The following is an 18,636-nucleotide window of genomic DNA, read 5'->3' as shown; positions in this document are numbered from 1 at the left end:
TAGTAAGAGGTTCAATTAGGTAGGTTCGCCATACGATTAAGCACCGACCACAAATACTTCATTACGAGTCCAATCCTCCTCCCTTGTGGGCCGGCATGGTATACATTAGGTGGTGGGTGTTTTCTTATTGGATACTTCATGTGTATATATGGTATATCCTCCCACTGTACTGAAATAGTATTGTACTATGTCATTAGATTCTATATATATATATACATCCAGCACTGTACAGTGTATCTCAGTGATAACCTGTAACCTTGATAATGAGAACATTTATTGAGAAATATCCCATAATATGTAACATATGTGAACAAAGAGCGATCTGTCAATCATGGCCGGTGGGGAATATCCAGTCCCAGCAGCTCCCCATGGATTATACCTGTTGGGTCTTCACCATGAGGAGCAGCGGACACATCATATCTCTACATTGTTATGGGGGATTATTTCCCAGCAGACAAAATTATAGAGATAAATGGATAAGAAACTTTATGTTTGAAAAGTAAATTTTTATTAAACATTTGTAACAAGGTTTGGGACCAGTTTATATATATAATATTCTAGTACCTGGTGACATAAATACAGATGTATTATTTGGATTCTATTCGCATTTTGTATTTTAGAAATTTTTTGGAATAGTCACTTTTTCAATGTAAATTTATTGCTCTAAATTGATCTCTCCTATGACTTTGACTGCAATGGTTGTAGCTTTTTTACAATTTGACAAGTTAGAAGGCTACTTTGTGTGCATTCTTTGGTGTATAAGAAGAATTGCTTTTCGAGTAAAACATTTTCCACATTCTGCACATGAATATGGCTTCTCTCCTGTGTGGGTTCTTTGATGTTGAACAAGATGTGATTTATTAGTAAAACATTTTCCACATTCTGTACATGAATATGGCTTCTCTCCTGTATGGGTTCTCTGATGTTGAACAAGACTTGATTTAGAAGTAAAACATTTTCCACATTCTGAACATGAAAATGGTTTCACCCCTGTGTGAGTTCTTTGATGTTGAACAAGATTTAATTTAGAAGTAAAACATTTCCCACATTCTGAACATGAAAATGGCTTCTCTCCAATATGAATTTTTTGATGTTCAGACAGATGTGATCTCTGAGTAAAACATTTACCACATTCTGAACATGAAAATGGCTTCTCTCCTGTGTGAGTTCTCTGATGTTCAACAAGCCGTGATTTAGAAATAAAACATTTCCCACATTCTGAACATGAAAATAGTTTCTCCCCTGTGTGAATTCTTTTATGTTCAACAAGATTTGATTTAGAAGTAAAACATTTCCTACATTCTGAACATGAAAATGGTTTCTCCCCTGTGTGAATTCTCTGATGTTTAACAAGCCGTGTTTTATAAGGAAAACATTTTCCACATTCTGAACATGAAAATAGTTTCTCCCCTGTGTGAGTTCTTTGATGTTGAACAAGATTTGATTTAGAAGTAAAACATTTTTCAGATTCTGAACATGAAAACGGCTTCTCTCCTTTGTGAGTTCTTTGATGTACAACAAGATCTGAATTAAAAGTAAAACATTTCCCACATTCTGAGCATGAACATAGCTTTCCTGTTTGAGCTCTTTTATGTGTAACACACCTTCTGTGGCTTTTATTTTGCTGAACATCCTGTGATGACTGAGAAGACAGGACCTGTATATAAGGATGAGATGACAGATCTTGGCTGTGAAGGGCTGAGGGTGTATCTGGGATAATGGAATGTTCTTCATATGTATCTTGTGTGATATCATCATCTGCTTTATAATCTGAAGATATAAGATTCTCCTCTGATCTCCTGGTACAGGAATCTGCAGAGAATAACACAGATTTTATTAATAACTGCGCCCATATTTATAGTCTTTTTAGTAGAACATTATAAGTGCAGCATGTGACATTGTGGAACCTTCTCCCCATCCTCCAGATATTAAATAGTTAATGTAAACATAATATAGGTTCTTTAGGTCACATACACCCCACTTCTGGACAGTGCTGTGGAGTCGGAGTCGAGAAGTCGGACGAAATTTTGGGTACCTGGAGTCGGAGTCGGAAAACAATGCACCGACTCCGACTCCTACTAAATTTAGATTGGAATAAAAAATTAAAAAAAGCAAGTTTAAATGTCCCAATTCACAAAAAGTTATAATTAATGACTTCTCTACTGTAAGAATAAAGACCAATGCATGCAGTGCCTCACGTAACCGCAAAACGAACACGTTAAGTGACTGAAGAAGCTTTTCATGTGCTTCACTATATGGCACGCAACGCACAATTAGGAGCGGCAATACTTATACTTTCCATAGTGTTGTGTTCTGCTGTTACAGGGAACCCATGGGTAACCTCGCCTCTCACTGATAAGGGGTTAAGGAAATATGTTTTTGGCAGGACTAGAGACACTTGTATAAGTGAAGGGAATGGTGGGTCAATAGTTCAAGACTGAAGATGTAAACCAATGGAAAAACTGCTGCCATTCAGCTAAGGCTATAAAAACTTGTAAACTCTGATTGTTAGCTTTAACTTTAAACATGACTATGGGATTCTACTAGGGAAATCATGTTTTATAATAAATGCCCCTTCCTGGATCCTCCCACTGCCCTATCTTCAGCAGCAGATCAGCACACAAAAAGGAGAAGGCAGCAGCTTCTACCCAACTACCTCTCTCTGCTAGAAGAGCTTAGAAGAACTTGGTGGGTTTCTTGGATTCAACTGTGTTTATAAATACATTCGCATATTAATACAGAGGAGTCGGAGTCAGGGAGTTGGAGTCGGAAGTACAAAAAACTGCGGAGTCGGAACATTTATCTACCGACTCCACAGCCCTGCTCCTGGAGCCCCAACACACCCCGATCCAGCAGCAATGAACAATCCATAGGGCACAAATCAGACGACAGCCGAGGCGGTTCAGAGCCCCCAGCAATACAGAAGTGCTGGGAAATATCCCAAATTATTCCTCTAGTCGTATAAATGGAAATCCTGCTGACTATATAAGATGGAGACAACAGGGACAATAAAAACAACAGCGCAAACAAGGACTTTAAAGACAACGCGCACGCTCAGTATCAGTGAGGGTGCATACCATCTATCACACTCCACTCAGGGAAAATGCCTATAAAACATTATTATGTTCTAGGATGGGGATAAGTGTCTGATCAATGGGGGATCCGATTGCTGGGACCCCCACAATCTCCTGAATAGGACCCCGGCTTTCCCCAGGAACTTAGTGTGTCGCCCCCCCCCCCCCACACACACACTTTCATGTATATCTATGGGAGAGTCAGAGATAGACGAACGCTGTATCTCTGGCTCTCCCATAGAGACATATTGGGGGGGTTGTTGGCCGCCACTTAGTGCGGGGTCGACACACCTTGTTCCGGGGATGAATCATCCCCGGGGTCCTGTGCAGGAGATCGTGGGAGGGTCCCAGCGGTAGGACCGCCCGTGATAAGTTGTCCTGCATGATAGTATTCCTTTAAAGTGTACCCGTCAGATCCAACATAAAAAACATTTTTTTAATATATCACTCAGTACCTAATCCTGTACATCTAATTTTTATGTGTCTAGCACATTTTTTTTTTTTTTACACTTTTAATTTAGCTCACTAGTCTGAATTTCTCTCAAAGGGAGGGGGCGTGGCCTCACTGTTCAGGTCTCCGCCCCCTCCCTCAGTATGCTGTCTGCTCACATCTCCCCAGCATTAGCAAAACTACAACTCCCAGCATGTCCTCACGGACAGTAGCGGGACACAAGCTGACAGTGGGAGGAGCCCTGCGCTCACAGCTGTCAATCAAGGAAGTGTGTCCATGACATAGGTGATGACTCATGGACACAGCAGGACTAGTATGTGTCCAAGCAGGCAGGGGGGCAGTTGTTTGACTGGATTTATCAGTATGAAATACTGAACATTTTCTATTGAAAGCAATTACAAAACCTTTTGGTTATACATGATTTACAACATATCAAAAGTTTTTGTATCTGACAGTGACCATTTAAATAATTCCACACAATATTGTTGCAGGTGATGACTGAGTAGAATCTGTGACTCCTATCTATATTTATTGGTTACTACTCACCTGGGCAGTTACCTGTAGGAATGTCCTTCTCATACTGCTCATCACCGCTCACATCTGTGTCTTCTTCTTCCTTTATGTCTGTAGTATTAATATAGATCAGATTTTTCTCTGTAGGAATGTCCTCCTTATACTGCTCATCACCGCTCACATCTGTCTCTTCTTCTTCCTTTATGTCTGTAGTATTAATATATGTCAGATTTTTCCTTGTAGTAATGTCCTCCATATTCTTCTCATTAAGAGGACGGGGACACCTCTCTGGTGCTGTTCTCTTACTGGATCTGACTGTAGGGAACACATACAGAGACTGAATTCATTCTTTACATACAAATAATGAGAGGACGTGTGTATATAGTCATGTCTATTACCTGGTGATGTGAGGGGCTGCTGATCCTCCATCATGACCTGATCCTTGTACTGATCCTTGTGTCCTTCTACATACTCCCACTCCTCCATGGAGAAATAGACCGCCACGTCCTGACACCTTATAGGAACCTGACACATAATGATACAGTCATCACCCCGACCCCTCCAGTGGTGTTACTGTATAATGTCCCAGCATTCCCAGCAGTGTCACCTCTCCAGTCATCACCAGACCCCTCCATTACTGTATAATGTCCCAGCAGTGTCACCTCTCCAGTCATCACCAGACCCCTCCATTACTGTATAATGTCCCAGCAGGGTCACCTCTCCAGTCATCACCAGACCCCTCCATTACTGTATAATGTCCCAGCAGTGTCACCTCTCCAGTCATCACCAGACCCCTCCATTACTGTATAATGTCCCAGCAGTGTCACCTCTCCAGTCATCACCAGACCCCTCCATTACTGTATAATGTCCCAGCAGTGTCACCTCTCCAGTCATCACCAGACCCCTCCATTACTGTATAATGTCCCAGCAGTGTCACCTCTCCAGTCATCACCAGACCCCTCCATTACTGTATAATGTCCCAGCAGTGTCACCTCTCCAGTCATCACCAGACCCCTCCATTACTGTATAATGTCCCAGCAGTGTCACCTCTCCAGTCATCACCAGACCCCTCCATTACTGTATAATGTCCCAGCAGGGTCACCTCTCCAGTCATCACCAGACCTCTCCATTACTGTATAATGTCCCAGCAGTGTCACCTCTCCAGTCATCACCAGACCCCTCCATTACTGTATAATGTCCCAGCAGTGTCACCTCTCCTGTCATCACCAGACCCCTCCATTACTGTATAATGTCCCAGCAGTGTCACCTCTCCAGTCATCACCAGACCCCTCCATTACTGTATAATGTCCCAGCAGTGTCACCTCTCCAGTCATCACCAGACCCCTCCATTACTGTATAATGTCCCAGCATTCCCAGCAGTGTCACCTCTCCAGTCATCACCAGACCCCTCCATTACTGTATAATGTCCCAGCAGGGTCACCTCTCCAGTCATCACCAGACCCCTCCATTACTGTATAATGTGCCAGCAGTGTCACCTCTCCAGTCATCACCAGACCCCTCCATTACTGTATAATGTCCCAGCAGTGTCACCTCTCCAGTCATCACCAGACCCCTCCATTACTGTATAATGTCCCAGCAGTGTCACCTCTCCAGTCATCACCAGACCCCTCCATTACTGTATAATGTCCCAGCAGTGTCACCTCTCCAGTCATCACCAGACCCCTCCATTACTGTATAATGTCCCAGCAGTGTCACCTCTCCAGTCATCACCAGACCCCTCCATTACTGTATGATGTCCCAGCAGTGTCACCTCTCCAGTCATCACCAGACCCCTCCATTACTGTATAATGTCCCAGCAGGGTCACCTCTCCAGTCATCACCAGACCCCTCCATTACTGTATAATGTCCCAGCAGTGTCACCTCTCCAGTCATCACCAGACCCCTCCATTACTGTATAATGTCCCAGCAGTGTCACCTCTCCAGTCATCACCAGACCCCTCCATTACTGTATAATGTCCCAGCAGTGTCACCTCTCCAGTCATCACCAGACCCCTCCATTACTGTATAATGTCCCAGCAGTGTCACCTCTCCAGTCATCACCAGACCCCTCCATTACTGTACAATGTCCCAGCAGTGTCACCTCTCCAGTCATCACCAGACTCCTCCATTACTGTATAATGTCCCAGCATTTCCACCTCTCCTGTCATCACCAGACCCCTCCATTACTGTATAATGTCCCAGCAGTGTCACCTCTCCAGTCATCACCAGACCCCTCCATTACTGTATAATGTTCCAGCAGTGTCACCTCTCCAGTCATCACCAGACCCCCCATTACTGTATAATGTCCCAGCAGTGTCACCTCTCCAGTCATCACCAGACCCCTCCATTACTGTATAATGTCCCAGCAGTGTCACCTCTCCAGTCATCACCAGACCCCTCCATTACCGTATAATGTCCCAGCAGGGTCACCTCTCCAGTCATCACCAGACCCCTCCATTACTGTATAATGTCCCAGCAGTGTCACCTCTCCAGTCATCACCAGACCCCTCCATTATTGTATAATGTCCCAGCAGTGTCACCTCTCCAGTCATCACCAGACCCCTCCATTACTGTATAATGTCCCAGCAGTGTCACCTCTCCAGTCATCACCAGACCCCTCCATTACTGTATAATGTTCCAGCAGGGTCACCTCTCCAGTCATCACCAGACCCCTCCATTACTGTATAATGTCCCAGCAGTGTCACCTCTCCAGTCATCACCAGACCCCTCCATTACTGTATAATGTCCCAGCAGTGTCACCTCTCCAGTCATCACCAGACCCCTCCATTACTGTATAATGTCCCAGCAGTGTCACCTCTCCAGTCATCACCAGACCCCTCCATTATTGTATAATGTCCCAGCAGTGTCACCTCTCCAGTCATCACCAGACCCCTCCATTACTGTATAATGTCCCAGCAGTGTCACCTCTCCAGTCATCACCAGACCCCTCCATTACTGTATAATGTCCCAGCAGTGTCACCTCTCCAGTCATCACCAGACCCCTCCATTATTGTATAATGTCCCAGCAGTGTCACCTCTCCAGTCATCACCAGACCCCTCCATTACTGTATAATGTCCCAGCAGTGTCACCTCTCCAGTCATCACCAGACCCCTCCATTACTGTATAATGTTCCAGCAGGGTCACCTCTCCAGTCATCACCAGACCCCTCCATTACTGTATAATGTCCCAGCAGTGTCACCTCTCCAGTCATCACCAGACCCCTCCATTACTGTATAATGTCCCAGCAGTGTCACCTCTCCAGTCATCACCAGACCCCTCCATTACTGTATAATGTCCCAGCAGTGTCACCTCTCCAGTCATCACCAGACCCCTCCATTATTGTATAATGTCCCAGCAGTGTCACCTCTCCAGTCATCACCAGACCCCTCCATTACTGTATAATGTCCCAGCAGTGTCACCTCTCCAGTCATCACCAGACCCCTCCATTACTGTATAATGTCCCAGCAGTGTCACCTCTCCAGTCATCACCAGACCCCTCCATTACTGTATAATGTCCCAGCAGGGTCACCTCTCCAGTCATCACCAGACCCCTCCATTACTGTATAATGTCCCAGCATTCCCAGCAGTGTCACCTCTCCAGTCATCACCAGACCCCTCCATTACTGTATAATGTCCCAGCAGTGTCACCTCTCCAGTCATCACCAGACCCCTCCATTACTGTATAATGTCCCAGCAGTGTCACCTCTCCAGTCATCACCAGACCCCTCCATTACTGTATAATGTCCCAGCAGTGTCACCTCTCCAGTCATCACCAGACCCCTCCATTACTGTATAATGTCCCAGCAGGGTCACCTCTCCAGTCATCACCAGACCCCTCCATTACTGTATAATGTCCCAGCATTCCCAGCAGTGTCACCTCTCCAGTCATCACCAGACCCCTCCATTACTGTATAATGTCCCAGCAGTGTCACCTCTCCAGTCATCACCAGACCCCTCCATTACTGTATAATGTCCCAGCAGTGTCACCTCTCCAGTCATCACCAGACCCCCCCATTACTGTATAATGTCCCAGCAGGGTCACCTCTCCAGTCATCACCAGACCCCTCCATTACTGTATAATGTCCCAGCAGTGTCACCTCTCCAGTCATCACCAGACCCCTCCATTACTGTATAATGTCCCAGCAGTGTCACCTCTCCAGTCATCACCAGACCCCTCCATTACTGTATAATGTCCCAGCAGTGTCACCTCTCCAGTCATCACCAGACCCCTCCATTACTGTATAATGTCCCAGCAGTGTCACCTCTCCAGTCATCACCAGACCCCTCCATTATTGTATAATGTCCCAGCAGTGTCACCTCTCCAGTCATCACCAGACCCCTCCATTACTGTATAATGTCCCAGCAGTGTCACCTCTCCAGTCATCACCAGACCCCTCCTTTACTGTATAATGTCCCAGCAGTGTCACCTCTCCAGTCATCACCAGACCCCTCCATTACTGTATAATGTCCCAGCAGTGTCACCTCTCCAGTCATCACCAGACCCCTCCTTTACTGTATAATGTCCCAGCAGTGTCACCTCTCCAGTCATCACCAGACCCCTCCATTACTGTATAATGTCCCAGCAGTGTCACCTCTCCAGTCATCACCAGACCCCTCCATTACTGTATAATGTCCCAGCAGTGTCACCTCTCCTGTCATCACCAGACCCCTCCATTACTGTATAATGTCCCAGCAGGGTCACCTCTCCAGTCATCACCAGACCCCTCCATTACTGTATAATGTCCCAGCAGGGTCACCTCTCCAGTCATCACAAGACCCCTCCATTACTGTATAATATCCCAGCAGTGTCACCTCTCCAGTCATCACCAGACCCCTCCATTACTGTATAATGTCCCAGCAGGGTCACCTCTCCAGTCATCACCAGACCCCTCCATTACTGTATAATGTCCCAGCAGTGTCACCTCTCCAGTCATCACCAGACCCCTCCATTACTGTATAATGTCCCAGCAGGGTCACCTCTCCAGTCATCACCAGACCCCTCCATTACTGTATAATGTCCCAGCAGGGTCACCTCTCCAGTCAGCAGCTCCATCATCTTGTTGATGAGTTCTCGGATCTTCTGTTCATCCATTTCCTCATGTATCAGGGAGTGAGGTGGGGGCCCCGGGATTGGGCTCAGGGTTCTTCCCCATCCTTCACACACAGGGGCCCGACAGCGCCCACTAGAGGACTTCTTCACTACTGTGTAATCCTGTGTATGGAGAGACACATTAATATCACTACATACATTCCCAGAATTCCTCACCTCTCCAGTCATATCATCTGTTATTCCATAGATAAGAATGAGGTCATGTGACATCACTCCCAGAATCCCTCACCTCTCCAGTCATATCCATCTGTTATTACATAGATAAGAATGAGGTAGTGTGACATCACTCCCAGAATCCCTCACCTCTCCAGTCATATCTATCTGTTATTACATAGATAAGAATGAGGTCATGTGACATCACTCCCAGAATCCCTCACCTCTCCAGTCATATCCATCTGTTATTACATAGATAAGAATGAGGTAGTGTGACATCACTCCCAGAATCCCTCACCTCTCCAGTCATATCTATCTGTTATTACATAGATAAGAATGAGGTCATGTGACATCACTCCCAGAATCCCTCACCTCTCCAGTCATATCCATCTGTTATTACATAGATAAGAATGAGGTCATGTGACATCACTCCCAGAATCCCTCACCTCTCCAGTCATATCCATCTGTTATTAGATAGATAAGAATGAGGTCATGTGACATCACTCCCAGAATCCCTCACCTCTCCAGTCATATCCATCTGTTATTCCATAGATAAGAATGGGGTCATGTGACATCACTCCCAGAATCCCTCACCTCTCCAGTCATATCATCTGTTATTACATAGATAAGAATGAGGTCATGTGACATCACTCCCAGAATCCCTCACCTCTCCAGTCATATCCATCTGTTATTCCATAGATAAGAATGGGGTCATGTGACATCACTCCCAGAATCCCTCACCTCTCCAGTCATATCCATCTGTTATTACATAGATAAGAATGAGGTCATGTGACATCACTCCCAGAATCCCTCACCTCTCCAGTCATATCATCTGTTATTCCATAGATAAGAATGAGGTCATGTGACATCACTCCCAGAATCCCTCACCTCTCCAGTAAGCCGGAAGAGTATCTGTAGTGTGAGGTTTATGATCCTGTCGGCCATCTTGTTCCTGTCTCTCTCCATGGTTGATGGGTCATCCAGGAGAATTCTCTTATATAGAAGATATCAGCAGAGGATCCTGGATTGGAGAAACCTGAAGGGAAGAAGAGGAGACGATGAGAAATGGCGGCTGCTAATAGAAACAACAACAGAGAAAGAAAGAGACAAATACACAGAAAGTTCTGGATCTTGTGATCGTCTTCGTTAAGTCATAAGACCTTGTGGACCTGAAGGGGTTAATAGTAATGTCCCCTCCCCCAGCGCTCCTGATGTCACCATAACCGTATATACCTCCACCTGCAGACTGTACAGGAGCCGTGTACTTACAGGACCTGCGATGATGTCACCGTCATGTGATCAGTCACATGGAGGAGGAGGAGTCACATGATCAGGGGCTGCTGCTCTAGGCTCATCTGCTCAGTGTATGCAGGACTCTGCTGTGCTGGTTGTGATCGCTGCTGGATGAGCTGAAGTTATGTGTATGCAGCAGAGCTGTGTGTGTGTGTGTGATGTGCGTGGTGCAGAGCTGTGTATGTGTGTGTTATATATGTCTGCAGCAGAGCTGTGTGTAATGTGCATGTAGCTGAGCTGTATGTGTACACAGTAGAGCTGTATATGTGTAATGTACATGTAGCTGAGCTGTATGTGTACACAGTAGAGCTGTGTGTAATGTGCATGTAGCTGAGCTGTATGTGTACACAGTAGAGCTGTATATGTGTAATGTACATGTAGCTGAGCTGTATGTGTGCACAGTAGAGCTGTATATGTGTAATGTACATGTAGCTGAGCTGTATGTGTACACAGTAGAGCTGTATATGTGTAATGTACATGTAGCTGAGCTGTATGTGTACACAGTAGAGCTGTATATGTGTAATGTACATGTAGCTGAGCTGTATGTGTACACAGTAGAGCTGTATATGTGTAATGTACATGTAGCTGAGCTGTATGTGTACACAGTAGAGCTGTATATGTGTAATGTACATGTAGCTGAGCTGTATGTGTACACAGTAGAGCTGTATATGTGTAATGTACATGTAGCTGAGCTGTATGTGTACACAGTAGAGCTGTATATGTGTAATGTACATGTAGCTGAGCTGTATGTGTACACAGTAGAGCTGTATATGTGTAATGTACATGTAGCTGAGCTGTATGTGTACACAGTAGAGCTGTATATGTGTAATGTACATGTAGCTGAGCTGTATGTGTACACAGTAGAGCTGTATATGTGTAATGTAGCTGAGCTGTATGTGTACACAGTAGAGCTGTATATGTGTAATGTACATGTAGCTGAGCTGTATGTGTACACAGTAGAGCTGTATATGTGTAATGTACATGTAGCTGAGCTGTATGTGTACACAGTAGAGCTGTATATGTGTAATGTGCATGTAGCTGAGCTGTTTGTGTACACAGTAGAGCTGTGTATGTGTAATGTACATGTAGCTGAGCTGTATGTGTACACAGTAGAGCTGTATATGTGTAATGTACATGTAGCTGAGCTGTATGTGTACACAGTAGAGCTGTATATGTGTAATGTGCATGTAGCTGAGCTGTATGTGTACACAGTAGAGCTGTATATATGTAATGTACATGTAGCTGAGCTGTATGTGTACACAGTAGAGCTGTATATGTGTAATGTACATGTAGCTGAGCTGTATGTGTACACAGTAGAGCTGTATATGTGTAATGTACATGTAGCTGAGCTGTATGTGTACACAGTAGAGCTGTATATGTGTAATGTACATGTTGCTGAGCTGTATGTGTACACAGTAGAGCTGTATATGTGTAATGTACATGTAGCTGAGCTGTATGTGTACACAGTAGAGCTGTATATGTGTAATGTGCATGTAGCTGAGCTGTATGTGTACACAGTAGAGCTGTATATATGTGTAATGTACATGTAGCTGAGCTGTATGTGTACACAGTAGAGCTGTATATGTGTAATGTACATGTAGCTGAGCTGTATGTGTACACAGTAGAGCAGAATATGTGTAATGTACATGTAGCTGAGCTGTATGTGTACACAGTAGAGCTGTATATGTGTAATGTACATGTAGCTGAGCTGTGTGTACACAGTAGAGCTGTATATGTGTAATGTGCATGTAGCTGAGCTGTATGTGTACACAGTAGAGCTGTATATGTGTAATGTACATGTAGCTGAGCTGTATGTGTACACAGTAGAGCTGTATATGTGTAATGTACATGTAGCTGAGCTGTATGTGTAAACAGTAGAGCTGTATATGTGTAATGTACATGTAGCTGAGCTGTATGTGTACACAGTAGAGCTGTATATGTGTAATGTACATGTAGCTGAGCTGTATGTGTACACAGTAGAGCTGTATATGTGTAATGTACATGTAGCTGAGCTGTATGTGTACACAGTAGAGCTGTATATGTGTAATGTACATGTAGCTGAGCTGTATGTGTACACAGTAGAGCTGTATATGTGTAATGTACATGTAGCTGAGCTGTATGTGTACACAGTAGAGCTGTATATGTGTAATGTACATGTAGCTGAGCTGTATGTGTACACAGTAGAGCTGTATATGTGTAATGTGCATGTAGCTGAGCTGTTTGTGTACACAGTAGAGCTGTGTATGTGTAATGTACATGTAGCTGAGCTGTATGTGTACACAGTAGAGCTGTATATGTGTAATGTACATGTAGCTGAGCTGTATGTGTACACAGTAGAGCTGTATATGTGTAATGTGCATGTAGCTGAGCTGTATGTGTACACAGTAGAGCTGTATATATGTAATGTACATGTAGCTGAGCTGTATGTGTACACAGTAGAGCTGTATATGTGTAATGTGCATGTAGCTGAGCTGTATGTGTACACAGTAGAGCTGTATATGTGTAATGTACATGTAGCTGAGCTGTATGTGTACACAGTAGAGCTGTATATGTGTAATGTACATGTAGCTGAGCTGTATGTGTACACAGTAGAGCAGAATATGTGTAATGTACATGTAGCTGAGCTGTATGTGTACACAGTAGAGCTGTATATGTATAATGTACATGTAGCTGAGCTGTATGTGTACACAGTAGAGCTGTATATGTGTAATGTACATGTAGCTGAGCTGTATGTGTACACAGTAGAGCTGTATATGTGTAATGTGCATGTAGCTGAGCTGTATGTGTACACAGTAGAGCTGTATATGTGTAATGTGCATGTAGCTGAGCTGTATGTGTACACAGTAGAGCTGTATATGTGTAATGTACATGTAGCTGAGCTGTATGTGTACACAGTAGAGCTGTATATGTGTAATGTACATGTAGCTGAGCTGTATGTGTACACAGTAGAGCTATATATGTGTAATGTACATGTAGCTGAGCTGTATGTGTACACAGTAGAGCTGTATATGTGTAATGTGCATGTAGCTGAGCTGTATGTGTACACAGTAGAGCTGTATATGTGTAATGTACATGTAGCTGAGCTGTATGTGTACACAGTAGAGCTGTATATATGTGTAATGTGCATGTAGCTGAGCTGTATGTGTACACAGTAGAGCTGTATATGTGTAATGTGCATGTAGCTGAGCTGTATGTGTACACAGTAGAGCAGTATATGTGTAATGTAGCTGAGCTGTATGTGTACACAGTAGAGCAGTATATGTGTAATGTGCATGTAGCTGAGCTGTATGTGTACACAGTAGAGCTGTATATGTGTAATGTACATGTAGCTGAGCTGTATGTGTACACAGTAGAGCTGTATATGTGTAATGTACATGTAGCTGAGCTGTATGTGTACACAGTAGAGCTGTATATGTGTAATGTACATGTAGCTGAGCTGTATGTGTACACAGTAGAGCTGTATGTGTAATGTACATGTAGCTGAGCTGTATGTGTACACAGTAGAGCTGTATATGTGTAATGTACATGTAGCTGAGCTGTATGTGTACACAGTAGAGCTGTATATGTGTAATGTGCGTGTAGCTGAGCTGTATATGTGTAATGTACATGTAGCTGAGCTGTATGTGTACACAGTAGAGCTGTATATGTGTAATGTACATGTAGCTGAGCTGTATGTGTACACAGTAGAGCTGTATATGTGTAATGTACATGTAGCTGAGCTGTATGTGTACACAGTAGAGCTGTATATGTGTAATGTACATGTAGCTGAGCTGTATGTGTACACAGTAGAGCTGTATATGTGTAATGTACATGTAGCTGAGCTGTATGTGTACACAGTAGAGCTGTATATGTGTAATGTACATGTAGCTGAGCTGTATGTGTACACAGTAGAGCTGTATATGTGTAATGTGCATGTAGCTGAGCTGTATGTGTACACAGTAATGCTGCATATGTGTAATGTACATGTAGCTGAGCTGTATGTGTACACAGTAGAGCTGTATATGTGTAATGTACATGTAGCTGAGCTGTATGTGTACACAGTAGAGCTGTATATGTGTAATGTGCATGTAGCTGAGCTGTATGTGTACACAGTAATGCTGCATATGTGTAATGTGCATGTAGCTGAGCTGTATGTGTACAGTAGAGCTGTATGTGTGTAATGTACATGTAGCTGAGCTGTATGTGTACACAGTAGAGCTGTATATGTGTAATGTACATGTAGCTGAGCTTATGTGTACACAGTAGAGCTGTATATGTGTAATGTACATGTAGCTGAGCTGTATGTGTACACAGTAGAGCTGTATATGTGTAATGTACATGTAGCTGAGCTGTATGTGTACACAGTAGAGCTGTATATGTGTAATGTACATGTAGCTGAGCTGTATGTGTACACAGTAGAGCTGTATATGTGTAATGTACATGTAGCTGAGCTGTATGTGTACACAGCAGAGCTGTATATGTGTAATGTACATGTAGCTGTGCTGTATGTGTACACAGTAGAGCTGTATATGTGTAATGTACATGTAGCTGAGCTGTATGTGTACACAGTAGAGCTGTATATGTGTAATGTACATGTAGCTGAGCTGTATGTGTACACAGTAGAGCTGTATATGTGTAATGTACATGTAGCTGAGCTGTATGTGTACACAGTAGAGCTGTATATGTGTAATGTACATGTAGCTGAGCTGTATGTGTACACAGTAGAGCTGTATATGTGTAATGTACATGTAGCTGAGCTGTATGTGTACAGAGTAGAGCTGTATATGTGTAATGTACATGTAGCTGAGCTGTATGTGTACACAGTAGAGCTGTATATGTGTAATGTGCATGTAGCTGAGCTGTATGTGTACACAGTAATGCTGCATATGTGTAATGTGCATGTAGCTGAGCTGTATGTGTACAGTAGAGCTGTATGTGTGTAATGTACATGTAGCTGAGCTGTATGTGTACACAGTAGAGCTGTATATGTGTAATGTACATGTAGCTGAGCTGTATGTGTACACAGTAGAGCTGTATATGTGTAATGTACATGTAGCTGAGCTGTGTGTGTACACAGTAGAGCTGTATATGTGTAATATACATGTAGCTGAGCTGTATGTGTACACAGTAGAGCTGTATATGTGTAATGTACATGTAGCTGAGCTGTATGTGTACACAGTAGAGCTGTATATGTGTAATGTACATGTAGCTGAGCTGTATGTGTACACAGTAGAGCTGTATATGTGTAATGTGCATGATGTAGCTGAGCTGTATGTGTACACAGTAGAGCTGTATATGTGTAATGTGCATGATGTAGCTGAGCTGTATGTGTACACAGTAGAGCTGTATATGTGTAATGTACATGTAGCTGAGCTGTATGTGTACACAGTAGAGCTGTATATGTGTAATGTGCATGTAGCTGAGCTGTATGTGTACACAGTAGAGCTGTATATGTGTAATGTGCATGTAGCTGAGCTGTATGTGTACACAGTAGAGCTGTATATGTGTAATGTACATGTAGCTGAGCTGTATGTGTACACAGTAGAGCTGTATATGTGTAATGTACATGTAGCTGAGCTGTATGTGTACACAGTAGAGCTGTATATGTGTAATGTGCATGTAGCTGAGCTGTATGTGTACACAGTAGAGCTGTATATGTGTAATGTACATGTAGCTGAACTGTATGTGTACACAGTAGAGCTGTATATGTGTAATGTACATGTAGCTGAGCTGTATGTGTACACAGTAGAGCTGTATATGTGTAATGTACATGTAGCTGAGCTGTATGTGTACACAGTAGAGCTGTATATGTGTAATGTACATGTAGCTGAGCTGTATGTGTACACAGTAGAGCTGTATATGTGTAATGTACATGTAGCTGAGCTGTATGTGTACACAGTAGAGCTGTATATGTGTAATGTACATGTAGCTGAGCTGTATGTGTACACAGTAGATATGTATATGTGTAATGTACATGTAGCTGAGCTGTATGTGTACACAGTAGATATGTATATGTGTAATGTACATGTAGCTGAGCTGTATGTGTACACAGTAGAGCTGTATATGTGTAATGTGCATGTAGATGAGCTGTATGTGTACACAGTAGAGCTGTATATGTGTAATGTGCATGTAGCTGAGCTGTATGTGTACACAGTAGAGCTGTATATGTGTAATGTACATGTAGCTGAGCTGTATGTGTACACAGTAGAGCTATATATGTGTAATGTACATGTAGCTGAGCTGTATGTGTACACAGTAGAGCTGTATATGTGTAATGTACATGTAGCTGAGCTGTATGTGTACACAGTAGAGCTGTATATATGTAATGTACATGTAGATGAGCTGTATGTGTACACAGTAGAGCTGTATATGTGTAATGTACATGTAGCTGAGCTGTATGTGTACACAGTAGAGCTGTATATGTGTAATGTACATGTAGCTGAGCTGTATGTGTACACAGTAGAGCTGTATATGTGTAATGTGCATGTAGCTGAGCTGTATGTGTACACAGTAGAGCTGTATATGTGTAATGTACATGTAGCTGAGCTGTATGTGTACACAGTAGAGCTGTATATGTGTAATGTACATGTAGCTGAGCTGTATGTGTACACAGTAGAGCTGTATATGTGTAATGTGCATGTAGCTGAGCTGTATGTGTACCCAGTAGTGCTGTATATGTGTAATGTGCATGTAGCTGAGCTGTATGTGTACACAGTAGAGCTGTATATGTGTAATGTACATGTAGCTGAGCTGTATGTGTACACAGTAGAGCTGTATATGTGTAATGTGCATGTAGCTGAGCTGTATGTGTACACAGTAGAGCTGTATATGTGTAATGTACATATAGCTGAGCTGTATGTGTACACAGTAGAGTTGTATATGTGTAATGTACATGTAGCTGAGCTGTATGTGTACACAGTAATGCTGTATATGTGTAATGTGCATGTAGCTGAGCTGTATGTGTACACAGTAGAGCTGTATATGTGTAATGTACATGTAGCTGAGCTGTATGTGTACACAGTAGTGCTGTATATGTGTAATGTACATGTAGCTGAGCTGTATGTGTACACAGTAGAGCTGTATATGTGTAATGTACATGTAGCTGAGCTGTATGTGTACACAGTAGAGCTGTATATGTGTAATGTACATGTAGCTGAGCTGTATGTGTACACAGTAGAGCTGTATATGTGTAATGTGCATGTAGCGGAGCTGTATGTGTACACAGTAGAGCTGTATATGTGTAATGTGCATGTAGCTGAGCTGTATGTGTACACAGTAGAGCTGTATATGTGTAATGTGCATGTAGCTGAGCTGTATGTGTACACAGTAGAGCTGTATATGTGTAATGTACATGTAGCTGAGCTGTATGTGTACACAGTAGAGCTGTATATGGTGGTTATATACAGGTGGCGGTGACTTTATGATCATTAAGTATAATAACCTCCTTTTAGTTTAATACATTTTGCTGAGAAGCCGAGATCACTGCACATGTTGTAGACGCCACTATGTCTGTTTTTTTTTCTACTTGAATTTTCTAAAATATCATGTTAAATGGTCACTCTCAATAAAACGAATATTTTTGCTATTGCATACCTTATTGTAAATAAAAAAAATCTGTTTAAAAAAAAATGACGTTTTTTATGTTTTTTTTTGTGTTTATAAAAGCTGCCACTAGGTGTCTCCCTACTTGTCCAGAGCACATTTTTCCCCATCTCATACACAGACTTTGGACTCCTGCTGGCCTGGCATAAGTCCAAACAAAGAAAGTGCAGCCTGGAGTGCTGAGGGGGGTGTGTGCAGCCTTAGCCAATCATAGCTCATCTCACACTGAACTGAAGTTCTCCCCTGTATGGCTTCAGATGATGTCACGCATGCTGGGGAACGCCCCTTCCCAGTCTGTGAATCTGACTGAGACTGAGCAGAAAATACAGAACAATATCAAGGTAGAAAACTAAGAAATAATAAAAATAAAGGCCGGGGGTGGTTTATCATGATGGGGGCAGTGACCGGGGAGGATTATAACATGTAACAAGTTAATGAGAGGTTCTCTTTAATGAAACCG

General features: G+C 43.1%; 1 protein-coding gene across 1 annotated transcript in view; it reads right to left on the bottom strand.

The window, feature by feature from the left end:
- Window positions 1-384: 384 nt before the first annotated feature.
- Window positions 385-18,636, bottom strand: part of LOC130298214 (oocyte zinc finger protein XlCOF7.1-like) — a 74,785-nt gene continuing 56,533 nt past the window's right edge. The window contains exons 6-10 of the mRNA XM_056551128.1: window positions 10,191-10,304; window positions 9,072-9,251; window positions 4,437-4,563; window positions 4,072-4,353; window positions 385-1,812 (exon numbers count right to left, since the gene is read on the bottom strand). Coding sequence (XP_056407103.1) covers window positions 734-1,812; window positions 4,072-4,353; window positions 4,437-4,563; window positions 9,072-9,251; window positions 10,191-10,304 — 1,782 coding nt within the window. The 3' untranslated portion in view covers window positions 385-733. The remainder of the gene's footprint in view (window positions 1,813-4,071; window positions 4,354-4,436; window positions 4,564-9,071; window positions 9,252-10,190; window positions 10,305-18,636) is intronic.

This window comes from Hyla sarda, assembly GCF_029499605.1.
Source record: "Hyla sarda isolate aHylSar1 chromosome 1 unlocalized genomic scaffold, aHylSar1.hap1 SUPER_1_unloc_5, whole genome shotgun sequence".
In the NCBI taxonomy this organism is placed as follows: Eukaryota; Metazoa; Chordata; class Amphibia; order Anura; family Hylidae; genus Hyla; species Hyla sarda.
This window is presented reverse-complemented; position numbering and strand designations above follow the sequence as displayed.